This window comes from Thalassophryne amazonica, chromosome 13, assembly GCF_902500255.1.
Source record: "Thalassophryne amazonica chromosome 13, fThaAma1.1, whole genome shotgun sequence".
Taxonomy (NCBI): Eukaryota; Metazoa; Chordata; class Actinopteri; order Batrachoidiformes; family Batrachoididae; genus Thalassophryne; species Thalassophryne amazonica.
In genome coordinates this window covers 38,351,800-38,371,357 of record NC_047115.1, presented here as the reverse complement: position 1 = coordinate 38,371,357, position 19,558 = coordinate 38,351,800, and the positions used below count along the sequence as shown (strand labels likewise).

Here is a 19,558-nt window from a genome sequence, read left to right as displayed (position 1 = left end):
AGGCTTTGTATATAAAACCTGAGATGGAATAAATGAAAAACGCTCTTTGGTGTTTGCTATGAAATCAATAGTGATAAAGCTTGAAGGCAGTCCAGTGATTGATGGATGTTTTTGGTATTTTAGTGATCGGCATGTCTGTGTTCACTACACGAGGCCAGGGAATTCTTCAAAGATTTATTGTAGGAATGATGTCTAAATTAAGATGGGAGGGAGAGGTGAATAGGGGATGAATAGGAGGGGAGGTGATGGTCCAGAGGATCATCAGTTCAAACCCCCCTGACCTGAAAATCACTAAGGGCCCTTGGGCAAGGTCCTTAATCCGCATGTTGCTCCTGGTGTGTAGTGAGTACCTTGCATGGCAGCACCCTGACATCAGTGTGTGAATGGGTGAATGTGAGGTATAATTGTAAAGCGCTTTGAGCATCTGATGCAGATAGAAAACTGAACAGAACTAAATTCGGAATAACTCACTTGTGTGATTGCAGGGCAAAGATGATCTACTGTGGAATGAAATTTGCAGGCAGAAGAATTATTTTTAAAGCTTCAGTGCATAATCATGTGTTCAGTAATGTATTATCTTACCTGCAACAACGAATCATTGTGTCTTCATGATCTTAGAATAAGTCCTTAATATATACATGCAAGCAGGCCCCCTGTTGGCAGCCGCCATGTTGCAGCACTGTGTTGATACAGTAACCCAAGAGGGACAAACCTACTCTTCCATTTGCATTTTGCAGCATGGCCAGAAGACTGAAGAAAAAATAAGTCAGTGGATGCTACCCTGTATGCTTTCTATGGGTTGCTCATGTAGCAAGTTTGAGAACAATCATTTTTATAAAATGGTTATTTATACATATTCATTATCACTAGAGAAGGCAAGAGTGCATGAATCCACATCACAAAGAAGGGAAAATGGGAAAAGAAACAAAACTGACCGATGACAGCAAAATGCAATCTGCAACCTCACCACTAGATGACACTAAATCCTACAATCTGGGGCTTTAAATCTAAAGTCTTGGTCACACTGAATAATAAATGATAATAATGAGCCACATAGCGTGTTTTTTTTTCTTTTTTTTGTACGAGTGGAGTTATTTAAGAAACGTGGGAGAATATTGGCTCTTAGAGGCAGATTATTGAGCTAACGAGGCTCATCTCTGAGCGTGGTGATAATTTCAAGAAGTTCAAAATTTACCAAAAATGGCGTGGGGCGATTTGTGTAGCCCCACACTTTATCCAAGCACCTGGCGACTATGAGGACAAGACAGGCTACCTGCAACAGAGCAGGTTCCACTCTGAGAAAGCCTTTGTAGCCTTTTTTTTAACATCTGTTTCCAGCAATTCCTTCAGAAGAACATCATATACGTGGGCCATTATTCAAATAATCACGGAAATTTCTGACAAATCCACAAGCAGCTCATCAGGGCTTAAGACTTATACCAAAGAAAGGTTCAGACCACCATTGTTGGTGCATCCCAGCACGTCAGTTATTTTGCATTATACTGCTTGTTTCAATCTTCCTTCACTGGCATGCGCATGAAGTGAAGATAATTTTATTTTTTAGAGATTTTGTTGCTGTGTTAAGATGCATGATGTGCCTCATCTCAGATATGCATTTGAATCTCATTTTGGATGCTGCACTGTCATTCAAATCCAGCCAAATGAGATGGAGGTATTATGAATGCAGTGAACCTAGATTATAGCTGCTTTTGATTAATCCTGGATATATGTAAATGGACATGGTGACATTTAGCAGGCAGGAAAGAATCCAGAGTAATATTCAGACCTCACTGGTGCTTATAAATGGCATTATGTTTAAAATGACAATGAGCCTAAAAGCATTATGATAATGTATTCCTATGACATTATGCAAGTTTGAGAGTAATCACCACTGTTCATGCTCACAGCACCACACACTTATGCGTGGGTGTGCCTGTGCACATGCGCTTAAAATTCTACAATGTCGGTGACTATTAAATTGTTAATCCAGTGTTCAGTTTTAGCTTCCTGTGTGTTCCACTTTCATGTAGCACGTCTCGCTTTATCAATAACGCTTTTCATGTGTTGAACATTAGTCTGACGTTCCTGGCAGGGTTCAGTCCAGCCGCAGACACCCTCACGGCGATACATCTGTGGGACGAAAGAATTAATACTGGAACCTTATTCAGCAGAGGAACCAGTCCATCATACAAGCAGCACGTTTTTTGCCTCAAAGAAGCATTTAAACTCTTTAAAGTGTAGCAACCAGGGCAAGAAATTCTGTTTCTGAAAAATAATCTGCTAAATGAGTGTGGATTATTATTATTTTAAAAAATAAGTGTTAATGTAAAACTCTACAGATAATAATCTATATTGTGCTTGTGCAAGCTGCTCCTTAGGCATTCCAATAAACATGACTGCTCATTTGGACATACCCGTTGAGAATTTTGTCGGGTCTAGGAACATGCACTGGTGTCATGTATCACGCCTACCCAGCCCAGTGTCACGTTTTCTTTTTCATGACAGGGTTTTTTTTTTTAACTCACTATTACTAACCCTATCCCCAACCTTAACCATAACCTAACCCTACTCCTTCCCTTAACCCTAACCATAACTCCTCAACCCCTCTGCTTCGCGTTAATTTTGTGCAGCCGTCATGGAATGTATTAGAATAAATTTGTGCTCCCATTACGAACATTTTGCATTTTTCTTGACAATATCACAAACCTATAGATTAATGTATATTTCATGCTGCTGAATCACGACATTTCGTGAGACTGGGTTGCACCTACCACACTACAGAACTGCCCTGGTCCTGGTTTGCAACCACCCAGGCAGACCACCTCCTGAAAGTAACCATCTTTCTTCCTCACTCAGGAGATGACAGGTTGTCCCCTTGCCCTTTTCTACTTGTCTGTGTCATCAGCGCTAAGGTACCTGTGCTCTGGATCGTGCTCATACTGTTGTAACTAATGTTCCGTCACATTGCAAGTAGTATACATCATCTGGGTCACGGTGATACCAAAGCATTCTCTGGAAAGAACTAGAATTAAGTCATTGTCTTTGGTGACTGGTTACTGACCAGGTCTCACAATCGCCGAGCGCCTCTGCCCTGTGACTTCATAATAAGAGAAGATCTCCCCAAGCATCTCTTCACCTGATAGACCGGGTCCCAGAGACATCAATGTCACTGCTTCAGTAAGTCAACAAGTTCACCACTTTACCCACATCCAGACATGTTGCTGATGCGCTTCACTCACTACTTTTAATCCAACCTGCAGCAACGTTCACCACATTTTGTTTTGTTTTTTAAATCAAGTGTTAGCAGGTCAAGTTTTAGTTTGTTTTCAAAACAACTTTTAAACATTTGGTCACAACTTTAAGAAGTACATCAACTAAAGCTGAATTGGAAAATTTTGAAGGAATCTAACAGTTTCTGTGTGATAATATATTTAATATTTTAATAGCTGGATTGGCTAATCTTTTTTTGTTGTTGTTTTTAGACTCACTACTCTTGGAATTGATGCATTTTGTTTACAAAAAAATAAATGAGCTTGTAGGGATTCATCAATTTTTCTGCAAGTAATTTAAAAATTCTGAATTTTTATGGAGATGATTGGTATAAATCCTCATGAAAAAGTATATCACACTTTAATCAAGTGTTTTAGAACCAGAATTGGGCTGTGGCACTCCTCTCTAACTCTGTGATCCCAGAAGGCTCCTCTTTAAATATAAACTACAGCTGTCGTGGAGTAATGCTGGGATTGATTGATACATGGCCACATTTTTCTGCCTGGTTGCACATTAGAGCTGTAGATCAGGCTCATAGCCATATCTCAGGTCTGATCTGACAGCTGGGACAGAGTAGGGCCTCTTGGCAAACTGAATAACAGCAGAGCTCCAGTGAGCAGAACGCAGTGGAGACAGCACTGTGATTTACCTGACAGGGAGCTGGGGAGAAGGGCAAAATTGTCTTTCATTAAAATAAAAGGTCTGGAGTAGAATATTGGAATCTGCAGTAATATTTTGCTGGCCTTGTCCTCATGTGGACCTTTGTGATCCAGACTTCCCTCCAGCTGAGTCTTTACAACCTACTTGGAGCAGTGTGGTAGTTATTCTTCTTAGGTGGACACATTCTTGGAATCAGACGTTATGTGCCATTTTATCTCGCTTCAGTCTCTCCAGTGTCTCAAACTCACCTGGGAGCAGCAGCTTTGCCAAAGGGTTAGATTTTAACCACAGTGGCCATATGACTGGAGAGAAAATGGCTTTTTTGTATCTTTTTTCATATTGTCATTGAACACTTTAATGGGCTTTCTGCCCAAAGTTGGAGTGTTCAAGTCTCACATCCAAAGTACATTCTGACAGTTTGACTGACAGATTGAGTTTAGTTTCATTAATCCTAAAAGAATATGCAAAGTATACATGATCTGAAGGGTTTTTTCTTTTAATGTTTGAGTTATTCTAAATAAAATCACAATGTTTACATCAGTGCAGTTTCAGAGTTCAACAAAAGCAGAGCAGGTAGGCTTAGTGGGATGGTCTGACAGCTGGTCTAACAATATGTAGACCTGTGTTTGACTACATGTTTGTGTCGCTGGTGCTTCACCTGTATTGTCCGAATATACTCAGCGATGACCAAATTGGATGGCCTCGGGTAAAAATCACTTTTTTAACTATAATTTTTAAAAATGTCTTATGTAAATACATGACCTAAATGAAAAAGAATTAGTTCTTGTCGTACCACATTTTAGGACGTGCTAAAGATGTAGAATTTTAATTGTTGTCCTGACTGGCTTATCTTGTGTAAAAGATGTTGTACAAATGGAGCTTTCTTTTCATCTACACCGTCATCTACAAGGTTTTCCTTATTGTCTTGATCATATTCAACCAAGAATTAAAAAACAAAACGGTGCATTGCCCGCATACTCACTCTAACAACCACTGTTTTATTTATTTTGGACTGGCTGTCAAATCTTTCTTTCTTTGTGTGTGTGTGTGTGTGTGTGTGTGTGTGTGTGTGTGTGTGTGTGTGTGTGTGTGTGTGTGTGTGTACATATATGTATATATATGTGTATATATATATGTATATATATGTGTATATATATATGTATATATATGTGTATATATATGTGTATATATGTGTGTATATATATGTGTATGTATATATGTGTATGTATATGTGTATGTATATATGTGTATATATGTGTATATATATGTGTATATATGTGTATATATGTGTATATATATATGTGTGTATATATATGTGTGTATATATATATGTGTGTATATATATGTGTGTATATATATGTGTGTATATATATATGTGTATATATATATATATGTATATATATGTGTGTATATATATATATATATACAACCCCTGGCAAAAATTATGGAATCACCGGCCTCGGAGGATGTTCATTCAGTTGTTTAATTTTGTAGAAAAAAAGCAGATCACAGACATGACACAAAACTAAAGTCATTTCAAATGGCAACTTTCTGGCTTTAAGAAACACTATAAGAAATCAAGAAAAAAGATTGTGGCAGTCAGTAACGGTTACTTTTTTAGACCAAGCAGAGGAAAAAAATATGGAATCACTCAATTCTGAGGAAAAAATTATGGAATCACCCTGTAAATTTTCATCCCCAAAACTAACACCTGCATCATATCAGATCTGCTCGTTAGTCTGCATCTAAAAAGGAGTGAACACACCTTGGAGAGCTGTTGCACCAAGTGGACTGACATGAATCATGGCTCCAACACGAGAGATGTCAATTGAAACAAAGGAGAGGATTATCAAACTCTTAAAAGAGAGTAAATCATCACGCAATGTTGCAAAAGATGTTGGTTGTTCACAGTCAGCTGTGTCTAAACTCTGGACCAAATACAAACATGGGAAGGTTGTTAAAGGCAAAAATACTGGTAGACCAAGGAAGACATCAAAGCTGGATGAAAGTCATATTCAGTGATGAATCTCGAATCTGCATTGAGCAAGGTGATGATGCTGGAACGTTTGTTTGGTGCCTTTCCAATGAGATTTATAAAGATGACTGCCTGAAGAGAACATGTAAATTTCCACAGTCATTGATGATATGGGGCTGCATGTCAGGTAAAGGCACTGGGGAGATGGCTGTCATTACATCATCAATAAATGCACAAGTTTATGTTGATATTTTGGACAATTGAAAGGATGTTTGGGGATGATGAAATCATTTTTCAAGATGATAATGCATCTTGCCATAGAGCAAAAACTGCAAAAACATTCCTTGCAAAAAGTCACATAGGGTCAATGTCATGGCATAGGGTCAGTGTCAACGAGCAGATCTGATTTGATGCAGGTGTTAATTTGGGGATGAAAATTTACAGGGTGATTCCATAATTTTTTCCTCAGAATTGAGAGATTCCATATTTTTTTCCTCTGCTTGGTCTAAAAAAGTAACCGTTACTGACTGCCACAATCTTTTTTTCTTGATTTCTTATAGTGTTTCTTAAAGCCAGAAAGTTGCCATTTGAAATGACTTTAGTTTTGTGTCATGTCTGTGATCTGTTTTTTTCTACAAAATTAAACAACTGAATGAACATCCTCTGAGGCCGATGATTCCATACTTTTTGCCAGGGGTTGTATATGTATATATATATGTGTGTGTGTGTGTGTGTGTGTGTGTGTGTGTATGTATGTATGTATGTATATATATATATATATATATATATATATATATATATATATATATATATATATATATATATATATATATATATATATATATATATATATATATATATATATATATATATATATATATATATATATATATATATATATATATATATAAAACGTGCTATGTATCAGCAAAGTTGGCCAAAGGTCAGTGTAGGGAACATAACTGTCGATTGGCAGTTCCAAACAGTGTCATAGTTTTATCAGAATTTTAAATTCTCTGGTCTCCAGTGCTACTGTGTCCTGTATTACCACTAGACCTTTGTTAAATGTTTGCCAATATTGTCTGCAGCACGTTTGTGTTTTTAAAAACAAACAACAAATCCACTGTAATATTTCAGAATGAGAGAAAATGGTGAGAGAACTGTCACTCATCAGTGAGCTACCCATCTGAGCGTTTTTCACAGCCACACAGTTGTTCCACAGTGCAGTGCTGAGTTAATTTGTCATGCTGCAGAATAAATTAAGTTAAAAGGAGGTGACAGTGTTGGCATAATGTTTGCCTTCCTGCTGTCTTATTAAAGCCGTGGTCAGGATCTGCTCTGTTTTAGTCGAGGCTGTAGTTATCTGTCTGTCAGTCCTGATTGTTTAGAGTTGCTGTCGTTCATTGTGCTTTGTCACACATGCATGAGGAAATGGAAATGTAATGACAGCTTCTTGACAAAAAAATGTTGATGTTTAAGTCTGTTTTTTAGTAAATTTTAAATGGCATAAATAAAGTTGTGTTTGTTAGATAATGTTTGCATTCAAAATTATTGCCACTGCTGTGATGTTGAGACTCTTCTATTGTAATACACCAGGCACTTGAGTTTCTGCTCAGTATCACAGCGTGCACCTGAGACACATGCTCGTGCTACAGCCTTGGACCAAGGCAGCATCTGCAGTTGTTTCCTGCATACCGGACCTTTCTGAGTGATTGGCTTTTGTTTAACTGGTGTTTTGGATGGGTTAAATGCAAAGAATGAATTTTGTTCTACCCAGTACAATAAGAAATTAACTGAACACTAGTTAAATTCTACCACAAAATAAGTTAACAATAGTTTTACATGTTTCATGTAGCGCCTGCAGTAACAAAGTAGAAATCATGAGCTGTCCACCGCAGCCTTTGGCTTTGTCCTGCAATTTTCCCCGTTTGAAAGTGTACTTTATGAAATTTTCAGCCATGGCAGCCTTCATCGTAACGATGTCATTTATATCTAGTACTATATTTTCCTTGAGGCAGGCTTGCATTACTTAAAAACTGTTGATAAAGCAAGATGCAGTCTCCTTGACCCTAACTTTGTCAGACAGCCAACCTGATTAGGATTGGATGCTGGTGCCGTGCATGGTAACATCCACTACTCTATGCGGGTTGTGATTGGCAACCACACGGTCATCCATATCTCCAAAAAGTATTCATCTAGCTGCCATAGCCAGGTGATATGTGGGTGTCGTCTTGGTCTTTTCTATTTGTTGGGGGTCCTCAGCCCTGATGCACCAGCACTTTGGAATGTGTGCACCACACGGCCGCAGTGTCGTAGCTGATGTTTCTTCATAATACTGGTGGTGCACTTCATCTTAGTCTTCTCAAGTAACTGTTGATTTTATATGAAGCAATTTCAGTGGCATCCATTAATTCTCCATTTAGATCTAATACCAAAAACATCAAGTTGTTTCCTTAAGTCAGTGGTTATAGTCAGTGTCTTGCAGTCATACAGAAAAAGTGGAAACGCCAGGACCCTGAAGACTTCTCCTGCAGATATACTGGCATCATTCAACACCTCTATCCAGCAACCTCATGACTCCATAAGCTCGAACCGTGAGCATCTCTCAATTTCATAGGCAAAGCTCCCAGAAACAGAAATGCCACTGTAGTGGTAACACTGAATCACTGCCACCACAAACAGACACACTGCTGATGGCTGAATACAGGAAGTCATTGAAAGCCTGGATCTTATGCTGCGTTCACACCGAACGCCACGCAAGTGACGGCAGCGAGATGTTGCCATGTAATCCCTATGCAAGGATGCGTTGTGGTGCCACAAGTCCAAACCACGCAGTGCGACGCGATGGGCACGAATAAAGCAATGCGAATCAAGCGATTTTGAGGGATTGATGCATTTGTGGCGCAATATTGCATCACGTTGCATCGCCCTCTTCCACAAGTTGAAAAATCTGAACTTTTTCGTCTTGTTGCGCTGCGATGACCAATCAGGGACTGGATATGTAGTGACGTGGAGATGTCTGGAGTTATACTTGTTGTGGACATGTCCTGTCTCTGGCAATCAGCCTGTGAGCAGGACTTATGTCCCTTTTGCCCTTTATTTATTTAACACAGTTTGAGGGGAGAGTGATGAACTTCAGCAGCAGCCAGTTTTTCTTTTTTTTTTTGTTCACATGTGCGCGTGCGAACAAATTGTCTGTGAAAATAATTAAATTAACTACACAGATGTATAATAAAACAAATGGTGACTGGCTTATAACACAATTATGACAGAGTTGGAGGGGAGAGCGAGGAACTGCAGCAGCAGCCAATTTTTTTTTTCTTTGTTCACATGTGCGTGCGCGAACGGGACAGGAGGTCCTCAAACTGGGTCCTGGAGAGGCGGAAGTACCGCTGAAAACGGTCGTTATCCAGACGCAGCTCCAGTAGCAAATGATGAATTTGTGGCGTCCTGTGTGAACACGGCTAAGGCAGAGCAACACACCAGGTGATGATGGCGCATCCATCGCCAGGCAAGGGATGCGAATTTGTGGCGTCCGGTGTGAACGCGGCTAAGGCAGAGCAACACACCGGGCGATGATGGCGCATCCATCGCCAGGCAAGGGATGCGAATTTGTGGCGTCCGGTGTGAACGTGGCTAAGGCAGAGCAACACACCGGGCGATGATGGCGCATCCATCGCCAGGCAAGGGATGCGAATTTGTGGCGTCCGGTGTGAACACGGCATTAGTCTTGATCCAGAACAATTGCAAACCCAGATCTGCTGACTCCTAGCTCAGCTTGTGTGCTTCAAGTGCTTCAATCATGATATTCATTGATTCCACAATGATCCTGGTATTGTCCACCAAAGTCAAGGTTGGTCAACATTTCATCATCCACAAAGGAAGTTGCTGGAACCCACGCCCTTACCCAGATGGTCTGTGGCCCTGGAATATTCTCCCAGTCACGATAAACCATCCACAACTTTTATTGTCTTCACAATATTTCCAACTGAGAGAACATTGTGTAAGTAATTAATATTTCCAGCTGCATTTTTAGAGAATTCGCTTAATCCCACAGTGTTCTGTGAGACTTGCATTGTGTTTATTTTAATAAAAGATAATACTGTTTAAGTCTAAATGTGTCATTAAGTACTGCAGCTGCTTTCAAGTGAAAATGGATAAACAGAAGCACTGCAGATGGCTCATTTTCTAAAATACGATTAGGCTGTTTTAAATTGATCTTCCATGTTGTGACGGTGACTCTGGGTCGCTATTGACGTTGTCAGACCATTTTTCCCCCCTGTATTATCAGTCCTTTCAATTGGATTTTTCTACATTGTTGTTGTGCACTTTTTATTATTGACTTAGTTTATTTTGTTTAGTGCTTTGATTCCTGTATAAAGAGTCAATATTGTTGTTAATAACAAATGTGATTTTTCAGGACATAATGTAAGCCACACCAGAGTGTAATCCACAGGACCTCCCATACTAGTTTAAGAAAAAAACTAGTTAAGAAAAAACAGAACACGACTGATGGAAAATATCGTGTATAGCTATATCTTAACTTATTTTTATCTATTCATTTTTTACTTCTTCCTGTTGGTATCGGCCTCCAAAAATAGATATTGATCGGGCTCTAATTTGCAAAACATACCATACCCCTTCCCCCACCAGCATTGCTTGTTTGTGATTACTGACATCTCACTGACCTCACATCTGCCTCCGTGCTTTTTTGGTTTGTTAATCCTGTCATTTTCATCCCGTTGATCTTGAGGCGGCTTGCTTGGCATATGGTCACGCGTGCAAATGCATACATGCACGCAGCCTTGCGGCAAGAAGGGGTTGATGTTTAATTGCTGTTGGTGGTGGTGCAGATGGCCGCCTTAACCGCAGTTAAAATGCTGCACTTGAAAAACAGTGTTGTGTGTCTGCGATAGAACAACAGGGACCCACACGCACACTGCTGAATTCGTGAGGCTGAATGCCTGCTGAAATAGATGAATCACTGCATTGTTTTATCACTCACTTAAAAATAATTAACTCCACTATGCGCTCATAATGTGGGAAAAACAAAGAGTGACTGTTCCTTCATTGAATTTGGGGATACAATAAAGATTATGACTTTAAAAAAAAATAGTGCCTGTATCCATTGGTGTCATGCTCATTAAAATATAAAATTTGTGGAAATATTTAAAGCCAAGTAGTACAAGAGGCTATTAAATGCTTGTGCACACCTTGAAGTGATTCTTCTGAGGGCAGGATTACTTGCAGTGTGATTGCTGTTTGCACGCTTTTGCACACGCTAATGACTGTGCATGCATATGATGGCAAATCACAACGTGATCGACCTCAACCATGCAAACACAATTAATCTCTTATTATCCTGCTGTTTTAATGAAGAGAAATTGTGAATATTAAAATATATCTGTTGCTTGACTTGTGCAGGCTATTGACTATCCTGTTCTGTGATAAGTAAAAAAAAAAAAAAAAGCAGCATTCAGACATGTGTTCCAGGACTTGTAACAAGTCTACCACGGTGTAAGACAGGTTTATACAAAAGGCATTTAGTGGTTTCTTCTTCACGCCGCCCACTCTGAAGGCCAGTTTTTATTTCTGTGCTGTTGCACACTGCCATCATTTCTAACAAAATTCAGACATGGTTTGTGTGGCTGTTTGCTCTACCAACACTGAATGTAAGCCAGTAGCAAGCTAAGCCATCTCCTGTTTGAGACTGTTTCTGCGAAACGAGCTTCACCTGATCTTATTTACAGTGTCAAAAGTCTGTCTGCTTTACATATTTTTCAAAACATGTATTTGACCCCAGCCTCGTTTGTTGGATCTGGTTCTTTGTTAAAACACAAACATTTGTAGTTTTCCCTCCATAACAACAGTACACACACACACATGCACACAATTGCTTCACTCTTTAGATTTTAGGAATGTGTAGTCCAGAGGTGCAGCATTTAAAAATGCAGCTCTTCATTTCTTCTTACTGTCAAACTCCTTCATCCCTCCAGCTGCAGTGATTTTTATATATAATAAAGAATTGTGCCACAGTTGCTCTCTGAATGTCCTGTGTTTCTTCTGCAGGGTGGTGCAGGTGAGGCATCACAGTTTCGACCATCATGCTCGCTACTGTGGCAGCAGCGCTGGAAGTGTGTGTGTGAGTCTCCCTGGTCGAGCCTGCAGGGATGAACATGCCACTGCATCAAATCTCCGTCATCCCCCGTGATGTGACCTCATCGAGGGTGTCGGGCAGTGGGAAAGCAAAGGACAAGGACAAGCAGGTACACCCCTGAAGATTACTGGCCCTTTCTGTCCTTCTTGCAGCATCTGAACCCTGAGAAATGTCGCGGGAGCTTTTCTCAGCAAGCAGAGTTGCTTGAGTTGCAGGTAGCTCTGATCTCATGCATAAATTAATTGACTATCAATAGCAATTTTTAATGTAGTTCATTTGCCAATCATATTTCAGCAACTCGGTGTGTTAAAACATGCTCTCGCAGTGAAAAGGCTCAATTGTGGCTTGAAGCCATTTTACTGCAAAGGCTCAAAACAGTTTTTTTTTATGGCAGTTTTTTGTCTTTTCTCCCTCATTCTCATGTCTCCTTTGGTGTTTGTTGGATGATTGTTGCAGACCTTAATGAATCACCAGGAGGTGTCATGGCTGTCACTCAGAAAAGCTGCCTACGTGACCTCTAACAAGTCATCGTGTGTCAAACAGGAAGTTATTATTTTAGTGCTGGAGGTGTCTTTTTCAACAGATCAGTGAAGGAAATAGAGGCTGCATTTCCATGGTTTTGTAAATTAACACCAAGCTGCCTGTGGGTTGAACAGGTTTTTAATGAGATTGGTCAGTGTTTGGTCTGCGTTTCCATTTGTGTCTCAGTCCACCTCTGGATTATCTGCTTTTGTCGGTAGTAGTTGAATCCTAAAGGTACAGTCTGCGTCAAAGGATTTATTGGTGTCGAAAAATGGTTTGGCTATTTAAAATTTGTTGCTCCATTATAAACTGCGGCCCATTAAATTCAGTCTTTCCAACAAAGCAGCAGGGCTGCTCCTTATTAGATTAGATTTTTTGTCTTGTTTTTTTATTAATTAATTTTCAAAATGTCAAACTGGGAGCAATGGCCATCGCAGTTTTCCAGAAACAAAGTTGTAATTTCTTTAAATCACTTAATTGTCTAAGGAGCCAAAACAAACAATATTCATTTTACAATAAAAATCAAACTGGTTAAAAAAGAAAATAAAAAAGTGTTCTCAAGGTGACTCTGCATAGGATTAGTACAGATTTTGAAGAATCCCTCTAATCTCTTTAAATTTCTTACTTCAGGATTTTTGTCTTTTTTTTTTTTTAATTACTTTGACTTTCATCAAGATTCTCCTGTAAACATTCTGGCATGTTGTCAAAATAATTATCAGGATTTATTGACTACTGAGAGCACCATCACAGCTGTCAAGTTTTAGCTGCTTAAAGTGGTCATATTGTGCAAAAATTGTTGATCTGCATTTCACATTTACATATAGTTGAGGTTACATCTGCAATGTTATGTTACAGTCTTATTCAAAAATGGGCTAAAATAATTTTTTTCCCTCAAAACTCTACTCACAACACCCCATAATGACAGTATGAAAAAGTTTTTTGATGCACCTTTGGCAGCAATCACAGCCTCAAGTTTTCTTGAACATGATGCCACAACCTTGGTGCACCTGTCTTTTGGGCAGTTTTGCACATTCCTCTTTGCAGCACCTCTCAAGCTCCATCAGGATGGATGGGGAGTTTTGGTGCGCAGCCATTTACGGCTCTCCCATTAAGATCACAACAGCTATCTACTGTTGCCAACCACCATCACTTTCTCTCCAACTCTCCGTGTGCGTCATTCCTCTGCCAGAGTTGCCGGTTTCCCACGTAGCTTAGCTTGACATAATGCAACACCGGGACAAACCACAAACATGGCTGGTCTCAGGACAGGCAGCACAGTTTGTTAGTCTTCCTGGCCACACTAATGGAAAGGATAGAATCCTTGTTTACATTTGTTTCTTGAAGCCCATTTCCTCATTAAAAAAAACAAAAATTAAAATAACACTGCTACTTCCCTCTCAATATTTTATCCTTGGGAAAACTGCACATAATAAACATCATGAGTGGTGCTGCTGCATCCTCTCAAAACACAGCTGTTCACCATTTTGACATATTCGTGATGAAGCACCATGAAAACCGCCTTATTCCAACTGTTAAAAAAAAAAAATCCTTTTTCCATCAGCTCCAATAGACCGTCCGAAATGGCTGTGGGGGGAGGTCCTCAATGTAACATCAATGAAATCACCATTTACCACAGGCTATCACATTTGAGCATTTAAAAACAGCAGATGAAACCGGGCTAAATTCCACGTTTATGTTTATCTCCGGGGATATGTCTTCAAAAATGAATCACAATACACCAATATTTTCAAAATTCACTATTTTGAATAGTCAGCTCATTTTTACCAGAGATATGCACTTTAAGTGTTGGTCTGAGTGCATGTGGTTTTTGAGATCTTGAACAAAATGAGTAAACATGCAGTACACCCGGAAAGTATTCAGTGCTTCACTTCTTGCACGTTATGTTACAGTTACAGCCTTATTCCAAAATGGATGAAATTCATTTTTTTCCTCAAAATTCTGTGCAAATTCTGATTTCTTTGTTTTTTTTTTGTTTTTTTGTTTTTTTTTTAGTTTGTTTTTTTTTAAATACATTTTCAAAAAAAATTTTAACCAAAAGAAAAAACCAAACTTTTTTCATGTGGTGATTATGGGGTGTTGTGAGTTTGAGGGGGAAAATTTATTTACTCCACTTTGGAATAAGGCTGAAACATTACAAAATGTGAGAAAAGTGAAGATGCACCGGAACAAAATATCTGCAGCCCTTCTGCAGAGCGACATCAGGTTATAAAGTTCACAACAAACAGCAGCCCCATAGTTCTTTTAAGAGACCTCTTCTATTATACCATCACATCCCTGGCTCCATGTACAGTAAATGATTTTTTTATTTTTTTTGTATGAGTGATGACATAATGCAGAGTTTTCTCAACCTGGTGCATGCACAAAGTGACTCATTTGCTGGGCCAGAAGCAGCAAATAAGTTTCTGACAAGAAATGTTAGACGTACTCCACATCATACAGCTTGGCACTTGAAATGTGTGACCTTATTGGAAAAGTACAACGGAATTGCATCTGAGATCCTGCTGGGATCCTTTGAGGAATAGTTGCTCTGTGTTTAGACAACATCAGTGCTTGTCATTAAAGGTGAAGATTGACAATATTGATCATCAGTTTATGGCAACATTGTCCTGCATGGCACCGAAATAAAACTAGAGTAATTAGAATAAAAACGTTTAAGCTAAAGTACATTATCTGCACATGGAACACCAGTATTTGCGCTCCATGTTGCTGTCAAGTCTGGAAGCATGTGGTTGTGTCTTGCATTGGCACATCCACAACACCACCACCACTGAAGTGTCTTGGGTCCTGGCTGGTAGCCATGCAGACAGACAACCAGTCCATCCCCACCTGAAGTGTCCATGTCCCTTTGGCCTTTTCCAGCTGTGGTGGTCTTCAACATTCCAGCACCTGCATGCTGGATCATGCACAGTTCTCTCAACACAAGTGATAGTCCTCATCTGAGTCTCCGCTCGCAACTGCTCAGTTGAGTCAGAGTTATGGGAGCTGTACTAAAGTGTCCTCCAAAGAGATGTGGTGCTTCCCCGGGGCCTAATAAATTTGCTCGTGAGTATAAATAGTTTAAGAAAATTAACAAGCGGACGCAAATGTAGCTGATCTACTCTGTGTAAGTCTGAACCCATCAGATCTCAGAAGCTAAGCACTGCGGGACCTGGTTAGTACTTGGATGGTTTTTCGGTGTGAACATACCACACCGAGTTGCGTAGTCAGAACCCTTTTATTTCCGGTGCCCTTCAGAATAAGACTTCCTGTGTCAATGGAAATCACCCATCAATACAGTTCCCCCTTTTTTTTTTTTCCAAATAAAAGAAAATAGTTGGAATGATAGTCAACAATCATCAAGTAATCTTTACCCTTCAGCTGAAATAAGTCCATTCCTACTTTTCTCCATGGTTCCTGTGGTTTGCTGTGCGGCTTCATTGGCTCCTTCGGCTGTTAGTATTGGTGACGTTGGCAAATCTCACAGCATTTTACCTTTGCCTCAATGTCACTGTTCATACTCGGCCAATAAAGTGTCTCTCTTGCACGTCTCTTGCATTTTTCTATGCCTAAATGTCTCCTTCATGCACTAGGTTCAACATCTGCTTTCTCATGGATACAGGTATGACAATCCTGACACCTGTTAACAGGACACCAAACACCGTTAGTTCCCCTTTAAAGTGTTGATATGGTTTTTCTAACCTGACAAATCCAGGTACGTTTCTGTGCCATCACCGTGTTTAACTTGTTGTCATTCCATGTCTCTCTGGCTATTTTGGCCCATTTTGTCTCTGACACTGGTAAGTGTGTTCTGAGAGAGTCAGTGTAAATCTGCACTTCTCCCTCAGTGGTACTTGTGGTGTTTTGCAAACTGGCCCTGCTGAGCACATCAGCTACAACTAACTGTTTGCCCGGCATAAAGTCAAACGTTAGGTCATATTTCTGCAGTCGCAGCATTAACCTCTGGATACGTAGAGGTGTTTCACTTAGTGGTTTCTGGGATATCGCTATCAGTGGTTTGTGATCTGTTTCCAGTGTTACTGACCTTCCATACACATACTCATAAAACCTTTCACATCTATACACTGCCCTTAAGGTCTCTTTTTCTATTTGTGCATAGTTTCTTTCTGCTGCTGTCATAGTACGTGATGCATACGCTACTGGATACCATTCCATGTCATGTTTCTGGAGTAGTACTGCTCCAAGCCCTGCTTTTGAAGCATCTGTGGATACTTTCAGTGGTTTATCCTGGTCATAAAACCTCAGGATTGGCTCTTTTATTAAGCAGTTCTTCAACCACTCCCACTCTTGCATGTTCTGACTCCCATTGCCACATCGTATCAGATTCCAACAGGCTTCTTAAATCTCTTCTGTTGGCTGATAAGTTTGGAACAAATTTCCCCAGATAGTTAACTAACCCCAAGGCTCTCTGCAGATCTTTTTGTTCTTCCGGTACAGGCATCTCAACAATAGCCCGTACTTTCTCTGGATCAGGCTGTACTCCGTCAGCAGATAGTTTTTCTCCCAGGTAAGTAATTTCACTGACCCCAAACTGACACTTTTTTTAATTTAATTTCACACCTGACTCCTGCACTTTGTTTAGAACTAAACACAGCCTCTGATCATGTTCCTCCTCCATCCTTCCCCAAACGACCACATCATCAGTGAAAACCCCCCACACCCTCTATTCCATCAAACAACTGCTGTATACGTAGTTCTGTGGAAAACTTCAGGTGCTGAGCTAAGACCAAAAGGAAGCCTCAAGAAGCAGTGTCTTCCAAATGGTTTGTTGAAAGTACATAGTTTTTGCGCTATCTGCAGATGAAGCATCTAATTTGGAGAAGTAATAAGCTCCGCTCATTGCGCTTGTAATGTCTGATTTGATTGGCAGTTTGTAGTGTTCACGCTGTATGGCCCTGTTTAGATCTTTAGGATCTATGCACAACCTCAAGTCTTTGTCCATTTTTTTCTATGATTACTAGGGAATTTACCTACTCAATAGGTTCTTCTATTTTTCTAATAATTCCTTCCTGTATCAGATTGTCCAGTTTTCCCTTCAGCCTCTTTTATAGTGACACTGGTACTTTCCTGGCTGGGTGAATGACTGGCACTGCATCTCCTTTAAGTCTTATTTTATGTATCCCTGGTAAGCATCCCATTCCATTAAACACTTCACTGTGTTTTTGCCTCTTTTTATTGTTTGTGTGTATTGTCATTTTCTTTGTCTATGACATTCACTCTCTTTATGAGACCCAGTTTCAAACATGTTTCCAGCCCCAATATTGGCTGTCAGTTACCTTCTGCTAAAATAAAAAGAGCATTAACGGTTTTCCTGTTCCCGTCAGTTACTCTAAACACTCCCTTATGAGGTATCGGTGTGTCATCACAGGCTCTCGGGTTCATCTTTTTGCATTTTAGCTTAGGTCTTTTCCTCAGTCTCATGAAGTCTTTCATGGGCAGGATGCTGATCTGCACCCCGGTGTCCAGTTTCAGCCTCAAATCTGTCCCATTCACATCCCGATGTGCGATCCATTCCTCTTCCATGTCGCTGATGTCGTCTTCATTTACAGTTCCCACGTAGACTGGTGACTCATCCTCACTGTCGCTCTGCTTCTCCACAACCTGTACTTTTTTATTTGAAAACCAGCACTTGGCCAAGTTCCTGCAGGTTTTTTTCCCCAACGCTGGACACTGTTTGGGTGCATGTTCGCCTCCACACCTCTCACAGCCTTTAATATCCTTTTTGTTGCCTCGCTTCTTTTCCTTTTGCTGAGGCTCGTTTGTCAGTCTTTTGCACTGAATCCACCTGTGCAGCCTCTTTCTCTGTAGAAAAAGTCTTTATCTGTGCTTTAGCACTCTCCAACGCTTGACATATTTTAATAGCCTTTTCTAACGTAAGCTCGGATTCTTTTAGCAGGTGCATTCTGACTCCATTATCTTGAACTCTGATGACTATTTGGTCACCTATCATAGAGTCACATAATGTTCCAAAGCTGCACGACTGACTTTTCAATCTTAAGTCTGTGACGTACTGTTCAATTGATGCTGACTCTTTCTGCATCCTGTTTCTGAAGACGTACCTTTCATAGGTCTCATTTTTCTTTGGTGTGCAGTACTGTTCAATCTTTGCAGTAACAGCATCACAGTCGCCTGTTTCATCTGCTGTGAAGACAAACGTGTTGTACACATCAAGTGCTCGCCGTCCTGCTACTGTTAGCAGCAATGCTATCTTCCTCTTCCCATCGTCTTCCAAACCGATAGCGAGAGTAGAAAGTTCAAAACTTTGCCTGAAAACTCGCCGGTTCTTATCAACATTACCAGATAACTTCAGTTCTTCTGGTGGACTGATATTATTCGTCATTTTTAGAGTTTTCTCCACATACCATGTTTCGTTGTCAACATACCACACTGAGTTGCGTAGTCGGAACGCTTTTATTTCCGGTCCCCTTCAGAATAAGACTTCCTGTGTCAATGTAAATCACCCATCAATACAGATGGGAGACCTCTTTGGACACCAGCGTAAAACTTGTGTCAACTATCAATGTGGATCTGGCTGTATCCGCTGTGGCGACCCTGAACAAAAACGGGAGGCGCTGAATGGACAACAACAGCAAGCAGACGCAAATGTGCAGGCAAATTAAACAATCTGTATTTATTTAGAATGCAGGTAGCTCAGTCAGATAAGGAGTTGGTGTATCAGTATGTAGACCTGGATTAGATTCCTGGTCACGCTACCCGTCTCTGTCCTTCGACAAGATACTTCATCCACATTGCATGAGTCCACCCAGCTGTAAATGGGTACTGGCCTTGGCTGGTGGAACTAACCTGGCATCCCATCCAGGGAAAATCAGACTCTCATCCGACTCACACTGCAGGTTTGGGTATAAACACCGACACCAATGGACCATGGCCTATATTGGGTTCTTTTATTTAGAAGATGTGAAGGTTAGAAGTTGTAATTTTTAATTCAGGAATTC

General features: G+C 40.1%; 1 protein-coding gene across 3 annotated transcripts in view; it reads left to right on the top strand.

Moving 5' to 3' along the window:
- Positions 1-19,558, top strand: part of march8 (membrane-associated ring finger (C3HC4) 8) — a 243,893-nt gene that overhangs the window by 34,953 nt on the left and 189,382 nt on the right. For all 3 annotated transcript variants that reach the window (XM_034184270.1, XM_034184269.1, XM_034184266.1), the window contains exon 2: positions 11,975-12,171. In XM_034184270.1, the coding sequence (XP_034040161.1) occupies positions 12,076-12,171 (96 nt within the window). In that variant the 5' untranslated portion in view covers positions 11,975-12,075. The remainder of the gene's footprint in view (positions 1-11,974; positions 12,172-19,558) is intronic.